Genomic DNA, 17,073 nt, shown 5'->3' with positions numbered 1-17,073 from the left:
CCATGATAAAATTGTCCATTAGCGTCAGGTGGATTAGCAGGGTAAATAAATGGGGTTGTGGGGCATAGGGCCTGAGTGGGATTGTTGTCGGTGCATTCACGATGGACCGAATGGCCTCCTTCTGTACTGTAGGGATTCTATGAGTTTCACTCATTCACAGCATGACGGCTGTCAATATCAAAGTGCTTTATCTCACTGTTATACCAGCTTGAATGTGGATATTGGCAATTGCTTCTTTCTACCTTGGCAACAAAATATTTCAAAGCAGTGGACAATCCCAGAAGATTGATTTAATATTGTAACCATCGGCTTCCCAGTTCCCTTAAATAATGATTTCATAATTACGACTAGCTATAAATCTGTACTCGGGTCCTTATTGGGGAGCAGCCATTTCTAATACTTGCTTTTTTTTAAATGCAGCACAGTGGTTAGCACTGCTGTCTCACAGTGGGTTCGATTCCCAACTTGCATCACTATCTGTGAGGAGTCTGCATGTTCTCCCATAGTCCACACGGGTTTCTTCCAGGTGCTCCGGTTCCCTCCCACAGTCCAAAACACGTGCTGGTTAGGTGCGTTGGCCATGCTAAATTCTCCCTCAGTGTATGCGAACAGGTGCCAGAATGTGGCGACTAGGAGATTTTCACAGTAACTTCATTGCAGTGTTAATGTAAGCCTACTTGTGAAACTAATAAATGAACTGAAAACTTAAACTTCAATTCCAGCCCCGGGTGACGGTCAGTGTGGTGTTTGCACATTCTCCCCATGTCTGCGTTGGGTTTCTTCCAGGTGCTCTGGTTTCCTCCCACACTAAAGATGTGCGGGTTAGTTTGATCGGTTATGCTAAATTGACCCTTAGTGTCAGGGGTACTAGAAGGGTAAATAAGTGAGGCTGCAGAGAGAGGGTCTGGTGGGATTGTTGTCCATGCAGACTTGATGGGCCAAATGGTCTCTTTCTACGCTGTGGAAGTTCTACTTGTTTTAAAAGTATCCTGTTGCATAATGTCTCAAAAAGTCTTCTTTGCTAATGTGTCATATACACGATTAAGGTTGCAGCATTGTAATAACTGCCAATGATTTCCAATGCAGTGATCGGCAGTTTAATTTCCTATAGATTCTTGTCTATCTTGTGCACTCAGGTTTAGCTGGCCCACCCAGCTTTGTCACTTAGTTATCAACATTCATTGCTGAGGCAACAGTTGGCATCATGGTAACTTCATGTTGCGTTTTTTAAAAAAAGGGGCATGGGAATGACAGCGATGACTAGGGGGCACAGCCTCAGGATAAAGGGGGGGCGGTTTAGAACGGAGTTGAGGAGGAACTTCTTCACTCAAAGGGTGGTGAATGTCTGGAATTCTCTGCCCGTTGAAGTGGTGGAGGCTGCCTCGCTAAATATTTTTAAGACGCGGGTTGATGGGTTTTTGATGAGAGAGGGGATTAAGGGTTATGGGGAGAGGGCGGGAAGGTGGAACTGAGCCGCGACAGATCAGCCATGATCTTATTGAATGGCGGGGCAGGCTCGAAGGGCTAGATGGCCTACTCCTGCTCCTATTTCTTATGTTTCTTATGTTTCTTTTGCAATGATTACTCTGAATGTGGGAAGATGGGGAATTGCAGATTTTCACTGATGGACTCTATGGCTCCCTCAGATTTTGGGAGTTGGGAGGAGGCAATAGCCTAGTGGTATTACCACTAGACTATTAATCTAGTAACTCAGCCAATGACCTAGGTTCAAATCCTGCCTCGGCAGATGGTGAAATTTGAATTCAATAAAAAATAATCTGGAATTAAAAATCTACTGATGACCAAGGAACCATTGTCGATTGTAAAAAAATTCCGAATGGTTCACTAATGTCCCTTAGGGAAGGAAATCTGCTGTCCTTACCTGGTCTGGCCTCCAGAGCCACAGCATTGTGACTGACTCTCAACTATCCTGCAAGGGCAAGCAGGGGTGGGCAATAAATGCTGGCCAGCCAGCGACGCCCATGAATATAGAATCATAGAATCCTACAGTGCAGAAGGAGGCCATTTGGCCCTTGTCCCACGCATGAATAAAAAAGGTGACCGGTGCATTTCCTCTCCCATTTCAAACTGTGGAAATAAGTCTAATGTCTCCACAACACTTACTGAGTTTCTGGATTAATAATCTTGCAATAATGCCATTAGGCCACTGTCTCCTCCCTAACGCCCAGGTGAAGGATCCGTCATTTCTCTTTCAGGCACTGATTATCCTTCTGTACATTTCCAGCCTTTATCCCATTGCTGTGAATGGCTGATTCCAAACGTTGCTTCACATCACTGCATGAGCATTAAGCAACGAAACTCACAAGCAAAAGTGAAAGGGGTAAATTATTATGAATATGTTCTTTGTTTGGTGGGTGGTGTAGTGTCCTCAAAGATGGGCAAGTAGATTAACATATAAACAATTTATTAGAGGAAAATAATTAGTGTGATGTGTACTCTACGACTCCTAACTGCAGAGAAAGCCCGCGCTCAGCCCCAAGATTTGTGGTCTGATGGGCCAATTGGGTCACGTGACCCTTCAAGGACTCGCCCCCCCCTCCCCCCTTAACGGGGCACGCTACTACAGGTGGAATTTGTGACCCATTGTTGTAGCCAGTTAGGCCTTAAACTGATTGTGCCTTTACATTTGTGCGATGTAGTTGGCCTGTTTTACTTCCAAACAGCTTCCATTTACATATCAAACTGGATCTCCTGGTTTTTTACCTGTCCCTTTTCTCTCACCTCCAAGTCACTCACTATCCTGACAGTGTTCCATCACTGTTGCTGGGTCAATATTGTGGAACTCCCTGACAGCACAGTGGGCTGCAGCGGTTCAAAAAGGCAGCTCACTACCACCTTTAGGGATGGACAATAAATGCTGGTCTAGCCAGCCATATCCTGCATGTGAATTTTTAAAAATCCTTACTCCCCAAAGCTGTCCACTACCTACAAGGCCCAAGTCAGGAGTGTGATGGAATATTCTCCATTTTCCTGGATGGGTGCAGCTCCAACAACACTCAAGAAGCTGACACCATCCAGGACAAAGCAGCCCCGCTTAATTGACATCCCATTCACACACATTTACTCCCACCACCACTAGTGCATCGTGGCTGCGGTGTGTAACATATGAAATGTGCAGTGTAAGCAACTCCTTCAACAGCACTTTCCAAACCTGGAACCTTTACCACCGAGCAGGACAGGGGCAGCAGATGCACAGGAACACCCATCACCTGTACATTCCCCTTCAAACCATGCACCACCCTGACTTGGGAATATATCACCATTCCTTCACTGTCAGTCGATCAAATTCCTGGAGTTCCCTCTCGAACAGCACGGTGGCTGCACTTACACCACGGAAACTGCAAGAAGGTAGCTCATCACCACATTCTCTAGGGACATTAGGGATGAGCAATCTATTTTGGCCTTGTCAGTGATGCTCAGATCCTATGATGAATAAAACAAGTTTCCCATTTTCAGCTACCCTATGTTTTGTGAACTTCTTTAAATCTTCTTTCTATCACTTGACTGAAATGATCAAGTTGCTGACACTTCCCCCTCTGTCGATGCCTCGTCAGCTTTCTTGCTTCTGATTTTATTAGTACATTTTCATATGCAGCAATATCAGCTGACCATGTTCTACACAGTGGCTAAACGACCCACTGTGTCAAATATTCAAGGATCCAAACAGTTCGCTGCCAGCTGTCTGCAACACTCTCTCTTAAACATAACAAATGTGCATTTGTATAGCACCTGTATTATGCTAAAAGCATCCCCAAGTGACAGTGTTACAGTAGGGAAGGAGAAAGGCACAACTTGAAAAGTGAATCTCCCTCTCCAGAGGCCGAGGGTAAAAGCAGCCAATCCTGGGTCTAGCCCTAAGGGTCTAACCCGTAGCCCATCCATTGACTCTGTCTACACTTCCCGCTGCCTCAGCAAAGCAGCCAGCATAATTAAGAACCCCACACACTCCAGGCATTCTCTCTTCCACCTACTTCCTTCAGGGAAAAAGATACAGAAGTCTGAGATCACGTACCAACCGACTTAAGAACAGCTTCTTCCCTGCTGCCATCAGACTTTTGAATGGACCTACCTCGCATTAACTTGACCTTTCTCTACACCTTAGCTATGACTGTGACATTGCATTCTGCACTCTCTCCTTTCCTTCTCTATGAATGGTATGCTTTGTCTGTATGGTGCATAAGGAACAATATTTTTCACTGTACACTAATACATGTGACAATAATAAATCAAATCAAAATCAAATCCAATTATGGTTATATGGGTAAAGACACCAATCCCTGAGCTGTGCTGAGCCTCTGACTTATTGGCTACAAAGCTGTGGTACTTCTGAGGGTCGTTAAACCTGGTCTATTCAGGTTGTTCTTGGTGCAGCTTCTATTTGCTTGGGTCAGTAAGGTTTTCACTACAGGATTTCAAGATCAGACTTCCTGAAGTATTAGTCGATCATACAGCCTGTGGCAGCTCTCCTTTGTCTCCTCTACAGCACATACTTGGAGAAACAAAAATCAGCAGGAGCAACCAATCTCTTTTTAATCCTTCACAGCACAGCCTTGCCTTAGCCAGCACCCCTCCCCTCACCGCCCCCGAGACCACACGTTCATAGTGTTTTTGGTGCTGGCCATAAAGTCAGAACATCTCCAAAAATAAACCTGACCTCATGGCACTCTGGAAAAAAAATCCAGGTCCCCAGATTTCCAATGAAGCACATCAAAGTATAATTCAATCGAATCATTTACCACTCCAAATCAAATGTTCCAAGCCTTTTATTATCAAGGTTATTTACTCAAAGTGCTGGGAGCTACAAAAATATTCATCTCAGGCCTTTTGAAATTGGCCAGAATTTAGTGAATGAGAGCTGAGGATGAGGAGCTGAAAAAGCAGCAGTGTGCCAAATTGAAAAGGTTCATTTCTATACCCTCTTAATTGCATTGTTGTGGACTTGCAATTCATTGTTAAAATGACAGCAGTTCATTGCGTGGCACCAAATGACTCAAATGTGCTGTGAACACACAATATTATTGCACTTCTTTAATGTCACCTGCCATCTATAGAACAGTAAGACGTATCACAACACCAGGTTAAAGTCCAACAGGTTTATTTGGAATCAAGAGCTTTCGGAGGATGTTCCTTCATCAGGTGACCTCACCCGATGAAGGAGCTGCGCTCCAAAAGTTTGTACTGCCAAATAAACCTGTTGGACTTTAACCTGGTGTTGTGACACTTCTTACTGTGCCCACCCCAGCCCAATGCTGGCATCTGCACGTCATGGCCATTTACAGAGACAGAGCCATCTGGCTGATTCCTTTCTCATCTATATCAATGCAAACCCTGCTTACAGTTGTTTGTTTCCTTTAGGGAGCTTGCTTCCAATGGCTACACGTGGATATCACTGATTTGTCTTTTGTTTGTACTTACCCAGGAGGAATCGAGGCCCTTGTGCTGACGACCGCTGATCTTTGGGTGCCTGGTCTATTCAGGTTGTTCTGGCCAGGTATTGGGGTTGCCGTGGTAGCGCTCTGGCTCTGGGAGATGGGAGAGAGTTGAGTTGTAGTTGGGGAACGGGCCTGCTCAGATTTTGGAGCAGTGATCCCGGCCGTGCTCGCAGTCGACCAAAGGGCGGCGCCGTTGTAGGAGTTACTCTGACGCACAGTGAGAGTCCCGTTGGTGGCAGAATAGATTTTCCGTCGCTGTGATGCCAAGATGGCGTTGGAGGCTGCCCTTGTGCTGTTGACCAGGACACACTGCTGGCAGCTACATGGCTGCCCCGATTGTGTGCCGACAGGCCAAGACTGTGATTTAGGGATGGAACCCATAGTCAATGGATAGGCCAGATCCATACGCCGGCGCAATCGACGTTTCCGCTGGGTCTGTCTGTTCATCTGACACATACTGTTGAAGTCAATAATGTAACAGAATCCTAAAGAAGTCAGGTCCAACCAAGGGTGCTGCTTCTCGTATGCATTCTGAATGGTTATACAAATATCCATATCATACGGAGTCCAGGAGCAGCTGTCGTTTTCCCATTCCCAAACTATTCCTTTTCCCGGGGCAGAAGAGGGGTCGTAAAAGTTCCTTCTAACTGGCCGCATGGTTCCTGAAAAATGAAAAAGAACAGGATTTACTCACTCCATATCAAAACGACAAAAGCGCAAACCTCTTGGACATCCTCACCCAACACTTCCACCAGACAGAAGCAAGTCGTGACTACAAGCAGAGGCAAATCAACCTCATGCTGTCACAACCGATTTCCTTGCCCAGTGATGTTTTATGCGGGGACAGTTGTCTTTTTAGCACAACGCTGATCTGAGCGAGGAACTCTGGCTGAGCCCTTCAAACCTGTCTGTGAAGCACTTGTTCTGGAACCAAATATAATCATTTGGTTCAGCAAAGGGCATTTCAAAATTTACTTGCCATCCTGCGTTTCAAAAATTCACCAAGTGAAATGGTTTTGAAAAATAAAAAATGATATTCTGCAAAGGTAGCCTCTGCAGTATCTTGAGACAGAAGTCGAGTTGCAGAAGGGTATGTATTAAACTTTCAACTGGCTGGAAATTTTACACTTTGAATGGAGATGGAGCAAGCTGGTTAAAAATGCAAAGCCACATTTCCAAGGTGAAGGTGAGAAATAGGCAAATCACCCTTAGGGATTGTGAGGAGAGATATTTCTTACAATTCGGACCCCCATTGAAACTCTTAACTGTCTGAAGAAGAGACATTAAAAATTTAAAGTACTGGATATTGAAACAATGGCTTCCACAGTCAGACACACCCAAAACCTTGTGGAAGTACACAGTGGATGAAGTATTTTAAGGTAAGGCTGCCCAGCCACCAGAGAGAGATTGCAAGAGAGAGAGATTCAGTTTTTAAGTTGTGCCTTTCACTTTCCCTACTGTAACACTGTCACTTGGGGATGCTTTTAGCACAGTACAGGTGCTATACAAATGCACATTTATCATGTTTAAGAGGGAGTGTTGCAGACACAGGCGGCGTCTAGAGAGTCTTCAGCCGAGGCAACAAGCTGAGGGCTGCTCTCTCACCCTGTTTCTCTTTTGGAATAAGTGTGTTGCTCGGTTTGAGAAGCCAATTTCACCAGAAACCTACCAATAAACAGAGATTTTGTAATAATTACAACATCTTCTACAACTGACCACATCCAAGGAACCAACTATCCTAAATTGACCATAATATTTAAAATCTATGCCTCAAATCCAATTTAAAGATAGCTGGTTTCTTGGATGTGGTCAGTTGTAGAAGACGATGTAATTATTACAAGATCTCGGTTTATTGGTAGGTTTCTGTCGAAATTGGCTTCTCAAACGGAACCTCACATTTTTATTATTTCTCTGGGGTTTAATGGTTAATTACACAGAATCCCTATAGTATAGGAGGAAGCTATTTGGCTCATCAAACCTGCACCGGCAACAATCCCATCCTATCCCCGTAACCCCATATATTTACCCTGCTAATCCCCCTGAAACGAGGGTCAATTTAGTGTGGCCAATCAACACTTCTTTGGACTGTAAGAGGAAACCGGAGCAAACCCACGCAAACACAGGGAGAATGTGCAAACTCCACACAGACAGTGACCCGTGATGGGAATCGAACCCAGATCCCTGGCACTGTGAGGCAGCAGTGCTAACCACTGAGCCACCACACTCTTTCTTTGATTGGCTCCCTACTGCTCACAGCTTAAAGAGTTAAGTACATGCTGATTTAGAAAAGGCACATCTTCATGTAAAAGGAAACTTAAACACAGAGGGAAGCCAGTTCACCCCTTCTCACCTAGGTTGTAACACTAGACATAGTTTAAATTGAAGCATTAAAATCAAACTCAAATCCACAAAGCACTGTGATAGATTTCTTTGGAGCACACTTGACGTTTGTAGGAAAATTCATTGGAATGTGCCTGAAACCTTTGATCATAACAAAGGTTCTTTGTTCAGATGTTCTCTCTAAGACAGCAACCACCATGAGACCAACAGCAGTGATGAAAACATATTGTGAAATACAAGTGCGCGAGGTATACGACCCCAAGCATAAACCGTGTCAATCTGCAGACATTGAGATAAAAGAACTTGTCTTAAACATAACAAAACTTTTGAGATCTGAATCTTGGAGGTTCCAGTTTTTTGTGTGAACTGCAGCTTCTTCACACCACGAGTTCAAATGTGAGCATCACATTTTTAAAAGTGAAATGATGAATAATGAAGCTAGACTTTTGGTCGTTAAGCATTTGTGATGATCGATAATAGTGAAAGTATTGACCGAAATTCTCCAGTCGTTCACACTGCCCCTGTCAGCGAGAATGGAGAATTTGGCACTCAGCCAAAACTCCACTCACTGAGAATCCCAGCCGTGGGCAAGGTCAGAGAATCCTGTCCATTGACAATTTTGCTTTTAAAAGCAGGTTTACATTAACACTGCAATGAAGTCACTGTGAAAATCCTCTAGGCGCCACACTCTGTTCGGGTACACTAAGGGAGAATTTAGCATGGCCAATGCACCTAACCAGCACATCTTTTGGATGTGGGAGGAAACTGGAGCACCCAGACGAAAACCACCCATACATGGGGAGATGGTGCAGATGCCACACAGATAGTGACCAAAGCTAGGGATCGAACCCAGGTTTCTGGCGCTGTGAGGCAGCAGTGCTAAGCACTGTGCCACCGTGCAGCCACCTCCAGCCATTCACACGGCCACTGCCAGCCAGAAAGGAGAATTTGATGCTCAGGCAATACTCCATTCACTGCAGCGGGTCTGGGCAATCCTAGCCACGGGCAAGGTTGGAGAATCCAGCCCATTGACAAATTTGCTTGTAAAATGGGCAAGCTTCTCCAAGCCATCTTGTTCCACTAATTGATGGTCCAAGGAGACTAGATTGAAGATTTGAGGGCAAGTGATGGCGATGGGGAGGGGAGATGTAGAATGTAAGAAAGAATATTTTCACTCAGCGAGTGGTAACAGCCTGGAACTCGCTGCCTATGAAGGTGTTGGAAGGGGAGCCAATCAGTGATTTTGCAAGAAAACTAGATGTGGGAAATAAATGAACTGGGCTATGCACATAAAACGGGGGGAAAGGGTGGAAGATGCCATTGATCCCACTGCTCTGCAGAGAGCCACATGGTGGCACAGTGGTTAGTGTTGCTGCCTCACAGCACCAGGGAACCAGGTTCAATTCCAACTTTGGGTCACTGCCTGTGTGGAGTTTGAAAGTCCTCCCTGTATCTGCGTGGGTTTCCTCCGGGTGTTCCGGTTTCCTCCCACGCTCCAAAGATGTGCAGCTTAGGTTGATTGGCCATGCTAAATTGCCTCTCAGTGATAGGGGAATTAGCAGGGTTACAGGAATAGAGCCTGGGTGGTCGGTGCAGACTCGATGGGCCAAATGGCCTCCCTTGGTGCTGCAATGACCCCATGGCATATCAAATCAGTGGCCTTTTGATCCGGTGGGTTTTTGGGAAAGTGTTACACAGATAATCTCCTGAGCAGACCCCACAAACTGCGCACTGACCGCCTAACCAGTAAATCACTCCTTGCCTCCCAGATGTGCGCTCCGAAAATGTTTCTGCGAGTTTAACAGGAACTCAAGGCAAGTAATTCAGCTGGAACGTTTCTTCATCGCCCTCGACGTGGGTGGGGGAGGGGATGGGGTCACCAATCATCTTTCTAATAGTTACTTTCTCAGTCAGAACAAGCTGCTTAGCAAAACAACTGACTTCCCATCCTATTTGTAATGTAAATGAAACTTCCTGATAATTGCAGACAAACATTATAATTGTTCCACATTATTTTAAAACAACTTCCTTAGAACAGATATGGGATCAGAAAGTCCCTCTCAGCAACATTAGTGAGACGATACTTCACAGAATACCCATCGGGCAGCTGAACAATTGAATCTGTGCATTGCCTGGTTGTCACTGAGTGTATGCTGTGGCACCAATACCCACAAGTTGTTACAGTATGGAAGGACGCCATTCAGCCCATCAAGACCACCTCAGTATTATTCTCCAAACAATTTACTTGGTCTGTGCCCTTTAATTGGCCATGCTAAATTGTCCCTTAGTGTCCCACGATGTGTGGGTTATGGGGATTAACAGGGTAAATATGCGGAGTTATGAGAGAAGGCCTGCATTGGGATCCTCTGTCAAAGATTAGACCCAAACAGGCGCCAGGGTGTGGCCACGAGGGGAATTTCACAGTAACTTCATTGCAGTGTTAATGCAAGCCTTTCTTGTGACTAATAAATAAGAGTTGGTGCAGACTCGATGGGCTGGATGGCCTCCTGCAATGTAGGGATCCTATGATTGTATGAATATTCATCTTTTTCAGGCAAGAATCAAATTCCCTCTAGAAGAACGTTAAGGACTCTGAAGGGAGATTTGTGACAGAGAATTCTAAATTCTAACCATATTCTCTATAAAGACTTCAAGATGACTGAAGGGTGGGAGAACTGTGCGGGTCTAGTTCAGGCAAACACAGCGTTCACTGAGGTTAATGCCTGTTTGCCCTGGATGGTATGAGTTGGTGATTTTAATCACAAGGCCGTGAGGAGATAAGGAATGAGATTTTCTGCCCCCCCGCACACTCCCATCCCACCCCAAGCTTCAGCACCTCACCGTCAGGCCCAAATGGGAATCAGAAGGCCATACTGTATGGGGAACAATTAGTTCACTACCCCCCGTGTCGGGCGGGGTGGTGTTGTTGAAGCTGGAAGGCGATAGAGTACGCTCCACCAAAGAAACTGGTCTTCGAAGGTAACTGAGGGACAGGGTAGCCCAAGCTGGAAGCTCCATCTCTCCCATAACTCTTTAAAACAGAAAAGGCCCTTTGTGATGCATGTTAGTTTTCACTGGCAAAAGGAACAGTTGCAGAGGCAGAAATATGTCCAAACACGGATTGATTTATTGTCAGAATATAACTATTTGCAGGTGTACAAGGTTATAAGTATCATGAGTAGTTGCCGCCTTAGTCATGTGACTTTCTCTTACATCACCATGTGGGCGATACTGTTTCTCTAATCCCACACATTAGCCCTCCTAACCCAGAACATCCCAATAGAGGGACTGGCCCTGTGTCTGGGAAACTTGGGACTGGATATGTGCCGAGTATGTGGGTATTCTCGTTTTTTGGTCCTTCTTATGCACAAAAAATAAAGCAGTACTTTGGAGTTTCATGCAATTCCTGTATAGCCACCATAAGAATAAGGACTATTTCCAAACAGTACAGTACAAGGAGCAGGGGATCAGTGCAGTGTGACCTGGATATGACAGACAGCAATGCCTGATGGGGTTTGCAGTTCCAGGGCAGAACCAAGTTTTTAGGTCCTTCCGGATTTTGGGACACCGGATAGGGATCCAGCAGCTGTACTACACTTACAGCCGGTCCACCATTGTGAAGGGGTTACCCCGACTGCAGCTGAAGTCAGAAGGGCAGGGAGGACCTCCACATCTGCCTGCAAAGCAGGTCTCCACCAATAGGCCATTAGTAGGGTCAAACTGACTTGCACCCTTTCCACCCACAGAATCTAGCACCTGGGAAAATGACCCAGGATTGGGGTGGAGCCAGGGAACAGGAACACAGACTATCCTGTGTCCATACAATTCCACACCCACCCAGCTCTGTGCCCATCCCATCGGGACCGAAACATTCTGCCTGTGATGACTTCAGCCAGGCTTGCTAGAGTATGAACTATCTAATGAGTCCTAATTGGTAGTTAAGTCAGGGAGCCTCACGCTCCCTATTTAAAGCAGGTGTGTCAGACTCCCAGCCTGCATTCAGCAGGGAGCTACTGGAGAGCTGGCTGCATACTGACGTATGGTGTAAATAAACTAACTCGGTGACGGGACTTTTGCCTCAGTCGAGTTACTACACTGCCAAAGTTGCTGCATTCGACACAAGGTGAATCAAGGGGAGGGAGATCTTCCAGCACAAACACTGGCACAACCTCATCCTTGCTGCTGAATAAGGGCTGGAGTAGGCCAAATGGTCCGGTCTGTTTCGAGAGAGAACACCTGAACACAGGAGAGGCTTATGGAAGAAGGAAAGGGGGAAATCTATCAATTAAAAAAAGAATGAATCTTACCATGGATAATCATTTAAGGGTTTCTAATATTAGTCTGTGTGACATTTGTCTACAATAACCTTGCACCACAGTCTGCACCATAGCCAAGTTACTTGCATCAACCTATGTTGCACACTAAAATTTGTTTGTTTCAGCAGATTAAAAGGGACTTTCAAAACTCAATACTACCTCAATGACGGAACAATTCCACAGAAACTGGGAACTTCATTTTCCTCTTTTTCATTCTGGAAACACAAATCCTTTGGTACTCAGTATCACTGTGGAGACTAGATCACTCAATGAGGTACTGATTATTGTCTTCTAATTTACTTCCTAAAAACCAGAACTTCCTTTCCAATTATTGCAATCGACAATTTGTCTTTTCGGATTAAATCGCAAGGGTCACATGCTTGATTGGAACTGAAGTGGAATTCTAAACAGGAGCACTGTCTGTGCATGGCAGAGAAGCAGCTAAAAATAATCATCATGAAAAGTCATTTCTCCATGTTTTCATTCAGGACAAGATGGCAACTGAATATTCCAGAATGCTGGAGTGAATATTCATTGCAATTCTGGAATAGAGCTCAGCTCATTCATTTTGCTGACATGTTACATTTGGCCAACTGATTACTTAAGACAAGCATTTTTTTTTAACCTTTGGGCTTTAGTGTATTCTTCAGAATACAAAGCTTTCTTCTTTGTCCAACACTCTGAAGATCTTACAGCCCATAGTCTGTCAGTTTGAGAATTAAAGTACTGGAACTAGTTATCGTTCTCACCATTATTCAATGGCTCATTAAATCTGTTATGAATCTAAACCCAGGTTTACAGAAGTGAAAGTAAATGACTCTGATATTGCTGATACTCAACTTTCCCTTCCTTTTCGTTACGTTCAACTACTGAAGTGACACATCAAGTGTGATCTAACTTTCTCATGTCCGAATTGAACGATTCCATGCACTTTTATGGAGTTCTGAGGCACAGTGGGTAGCACCCACCCTCTGAGTCAGAAGGTCGGGTTTCCATAGAATCCATACAAATCTTACAGTGCAGAAGGAGGGCATTCAGCCCATCAGGTCTGCATCGACGATCATCCCACCCCAGGCTCTAATCCCACAACCCCGCACATTTACCCCGCTAATCCCTCTAACCTAAACATTCTGGGACACTAAGGGGCAATTTAGCATGTCCAATCAGCCTAACCTGCACATCTTTGGACTGAGAGAAAACCGGAGCATCCGGAGGAAACCCACACAGGCACGGGGAAAATTGCAAATTTCGCACAGTGACCCAAGCCAGAATTCAAACCCAGGTCCCTGGAGCTGTGAGGCAGCAGTGCCACTCTGCTGCCCAGGTCCATTGCAGGATTTGACAGCCAAATAATGTTCATAACGTGGCCAAACAGGTTGAGTGTCAACCTGCAAATCCTTCCAACATCTGCCAATGGCAGCTGGTAAGAATGGGAGCAATTCCTGGTCAGGATGGCAAGCACATAAGAAACTCTACCATCACTATTCATTGCTCCAGACTACAACATGCACGTAAACACTGCATTTGCCACAGCAACTTGGATTCCCTGAGTGAACTAGAACATTCCAGCACCCCACACCTTCATACAGCCCACTCAGAGTAATGGGTTGCCTATCTAAGACAGAGATAAGGAGGAATTTCTTTTCTCAGAGGGTAGTGGATCTGTGTAATTCTTTACTGTGGAGGCCAGGTTATTGAGTATGTTCAAGGTGGAGGTGGGTCTGTAGCAAATAGCAAATATTTCCTATTATTATTTTAGAATTACAGCAGATTAGACAGATTAATAATCATAAGGGAATTGAGGGTTATGGCAACAAGGCGGGAAAGTAGAATGGAGGATTATCGGATCAGTCATCATCTCATTGAATGAGAGGGCAGACTTGGTGGGCTGAATGGTCTACTTCTGTCCCTACATCTTATGGTCACTCTTAAAATTTACATTAATGTTCTGTTCCTGTCCTAATTTACTAAGAATTTCTGACAAGCACAGCAGAGTAGGTTTGTAGTCATGCTTGTGGCAGACTGGATACTGGCACCATCTGGAAGAAAGCATCCACTTCACCATTTAGATTCATTCTCAGTAGAGGGGCTGGATAAATGGGGGAAAAAAAGAGTCCATAAGCTGCAATAAATTATATTAATCTGCAGCCAGTAAGCGATGCAGAACGATTAGTGCAATGCCTGCAGTGACTCCAGTGAATTATCTCTGATGAAAACAGCTGGAGGAGGAGGTTATAGAAACCGAACGAAAAAGAAACAATTATGTGAGAAAAATAAAGGGCCGAAATTAAGTAATAGCAGAAAGTGCGCAGCAAGCCTGTTAGCAATCGGAGAAGGAAGATGGATTAATGATTTGGTTGGGAATCTTGTCTCCAGTCAGTCTTATCTGCCAGTTCATGCAGGTGGAGGTGGGTCTGCAGCAAATAGCAAATATTCCCTGTTTTTATTTTAGAATTACAGCATTCATTTCCCAAGCGTAATGAGGGATGGGCAATAATTGCTGGTCTCGTCAGTTCCACCCACCCCCAGGGACAACTAACCCGTTAATTCAATTCTAAAAAGTGGGAACCAGTCAGCTTCTTGGTAACAATTAGGATCTGGAGCTATTAGAAATGCATCAACTGTGGACTATGGATAGTTGGACTAGATACTGCAGTGGCCCACTCCTACCCAAAATGATGATCTTTCAAACAAGATTCATTGGCCCTTTTGTCAAAAGCAAGTTGTAGTTAGTACTGTGCAAGGTATGAAGGACTCCACCAGGCTGGATACAATCTCCAGACCTACTGTTTTCTTTCCAGCCTATTCCCTCAAGGTAGGAATCACAATTGCTGCAACCAATGGCTACAGCTTCAAACAGAGAAGTTTGGATTCAATTACTTTGTAAAGAGATGAGTGAACTTGTGCTTAGGAAGTGCCAGTGAAGCCAGGTCGCTCTGGAGAATTCCAGAAGGAATTGGGGTGTTTTCCCAGCAGAAGCAGTGATGGGAGATAGAAAGAGAACATGGGGAGGTTTTAACACTGATGGGTAAAACACGTGACCTCAACTCGTCAGCCTCTCTTGCGAAGGAAGGAAAGCTGGGAGAGATGGAAACCTGGGTTCTGATCCACAAGCACACATTTCACACCATCAGAATCACAGAATACTACAGTGCAGAACAGGCCCTTCATCCTATCGAATCTGCACCGTCACACAAAGTCAAAATCTCTAACAACAGGGGATTTTATTTTTATTTTTACATGTCGGTACTGAACGGCTGCACTGCGATAGACCTTTGCTCATTCTTAAAGGTTAACTTTTAAAATTAAAGCATCGCTGTTTTCTAAAGTCAATACAACAAACAATTTTTTCTCCACATTTATTCAGTGGGAAGATGGCACGGCGACACCGTGATTAGCACTGCTGCCTCACAGCGCCAGGGACCAGGGTTCGATTCTGGCCTTGGGTTACTGTCTGTCTGCATGTTCTTCCTGTGTTAGTATGGGTTTCCTCCGGGTGCTCCGGTTTCCTCCCACAGTCCAGAGATGTGCAGGTTAAGTGGTCTGCTATATTGTCACCAGATTAACAGGGTAAATGTGCAGGGTTAATGGTATGGGATGGGGGTCAGGCCTGGGTAAGATAACCTTTTGGAAAATTGGTGCAGATTCAATGGGCTGAATGGCCTCCTTCAGCACTGCAGGGATTCTATGGCAGAATACACTCTTTGGTCTGTAGTTGTGTTATAATGTTTGGTGAATTCTGACTGCTCCTACTTTTCTCTCTCTCTCCTGCCTGTTTTATCTCACCAGTGTCATAACCTACATTGCGCACACAGTTATAGATACACAGCCTGTCTTTAAACTGTCAAAACAGGATCCTTGAGCCCATTTCCCAGTGACTCTCAAGCACGAAAAGACACATCCTGTTGCCTTCAAACTGACACTACAAACATTGCACTTTACAGCTGTACAGAACATTCTGCATGATGGAGCCAAAGTAAACAAGAAAGATGATGGTTGAAATGGAAAGTGCCGGAATATGTCCAACTGTACACTCCGGACATCAAGGAAATGAACTGCTTTCCGTACTGAAACCAATGTGAAAAAAATTGTTCATTATCTTGAGACAGACAATAACATGTCTAAAAAGTTCAGATTATTAGAAGAGAATGTGAAAGGGAATGAAGGATAACCAGTATCTCAAAGAGTATACACTGATCTTTTACTGGTTAAATACCCCTCAATTTGTTCCTCTGGTCTGCCATCCTCACCCAGTCTGGGGTACATACAACTCCAGACCCACAGCAATATGGTTTATTCTGAACTCCTCTCTTAAGGAAAGGCAGTGGCTTTGTGGTATTGTCACTGGACTAGTAATACAGAAACCCAGAGTACGGCTCCAGGGACTCGGGTACCAATCACACCACGGCAAATGGTAAAATATGAATTTTAAAAAATAATAAAAGAATAGAATCCCTACAGTGCAGAAGGAGGCCATTCAGCCCATCAAGTCTGCACCGACCACAATCCCACCCAGGCCCTATCCCCATAACCCCATGCATTCACCCTAGCTAGTCTCCCTGATACTTAGGGTCAATTTACGTAACTTGCACTTTAGACTGTGGGAGGAAACCGGAGCACCCGGAGGAAACCCACGCAGACACAGGGAGAATGTGCAAACTCCACACAGTCACCCAATCCGGGAATCGAATCCGGGTCCGTGGTGCTGTGAGGCAGCAGTGCTAACCACTGTGCTGCCCCGGAATTAAAAGTCTAATGATGACCATGAAACCATTGTCAATTGTTGTAAAACCCATCTGGTTCACTAATATCCTTTAGAGAGAGAAATCTGCCGTCCTTACCTGGTCTGGCCTACATGTGACTCCAGACCCACAGCAAAGTGGTTGACTCTTAAATGCCCTCAGGGATGAGCAATAAATGCCAGCCCAGCCTGTGACATCCACCTCCCATGAACAAATATATAA

General features: G+C 44.9%; 1 protein-coding gene across 1 annotated transcript in view; it reads right to left on the bottom strand.

Annotated features, from left to right (window-relative positions):
- The window catches only part of dtx1 (deltex 1, E3 ubiquitin ligase), a 278,906-nt gene that overhangs the window by 140,610 nt on the left and 121,223 nt on the right, over positions 1–17,073 (bottom strand). The window contains exon 2 of the mRNA XM_080208232.1: positions 5,437–6,115. Coding sequence (XP_080064358.1) covers positions 5,437–6,115 — 679 coding nt within the window. The remainder of the gene's footprint in view (positions 1–5,436; positions 6,116–17,073) is intronic.

Source organism: Carcharhinus amblyrhynchos, chromosome 20 (assembly GCF_965287045.1).
Source record: "Carcharhinus amblyrhynchos chromosome 20, sCarAmb.v2.hapA, whole genome shotgun sequence".
NCBI classification, from domain to species: domain Eukaryota; kingdom Metazoa; phylum Chordata; class Chondrichthyes; order Carcharhiniformes; family Carcharhinidae; genus Carcharhinus; species Carcharhinus amblyrhynchos.
This window is presented reverse-complemented; position numbering and strand designations above follow the sequence as displayed.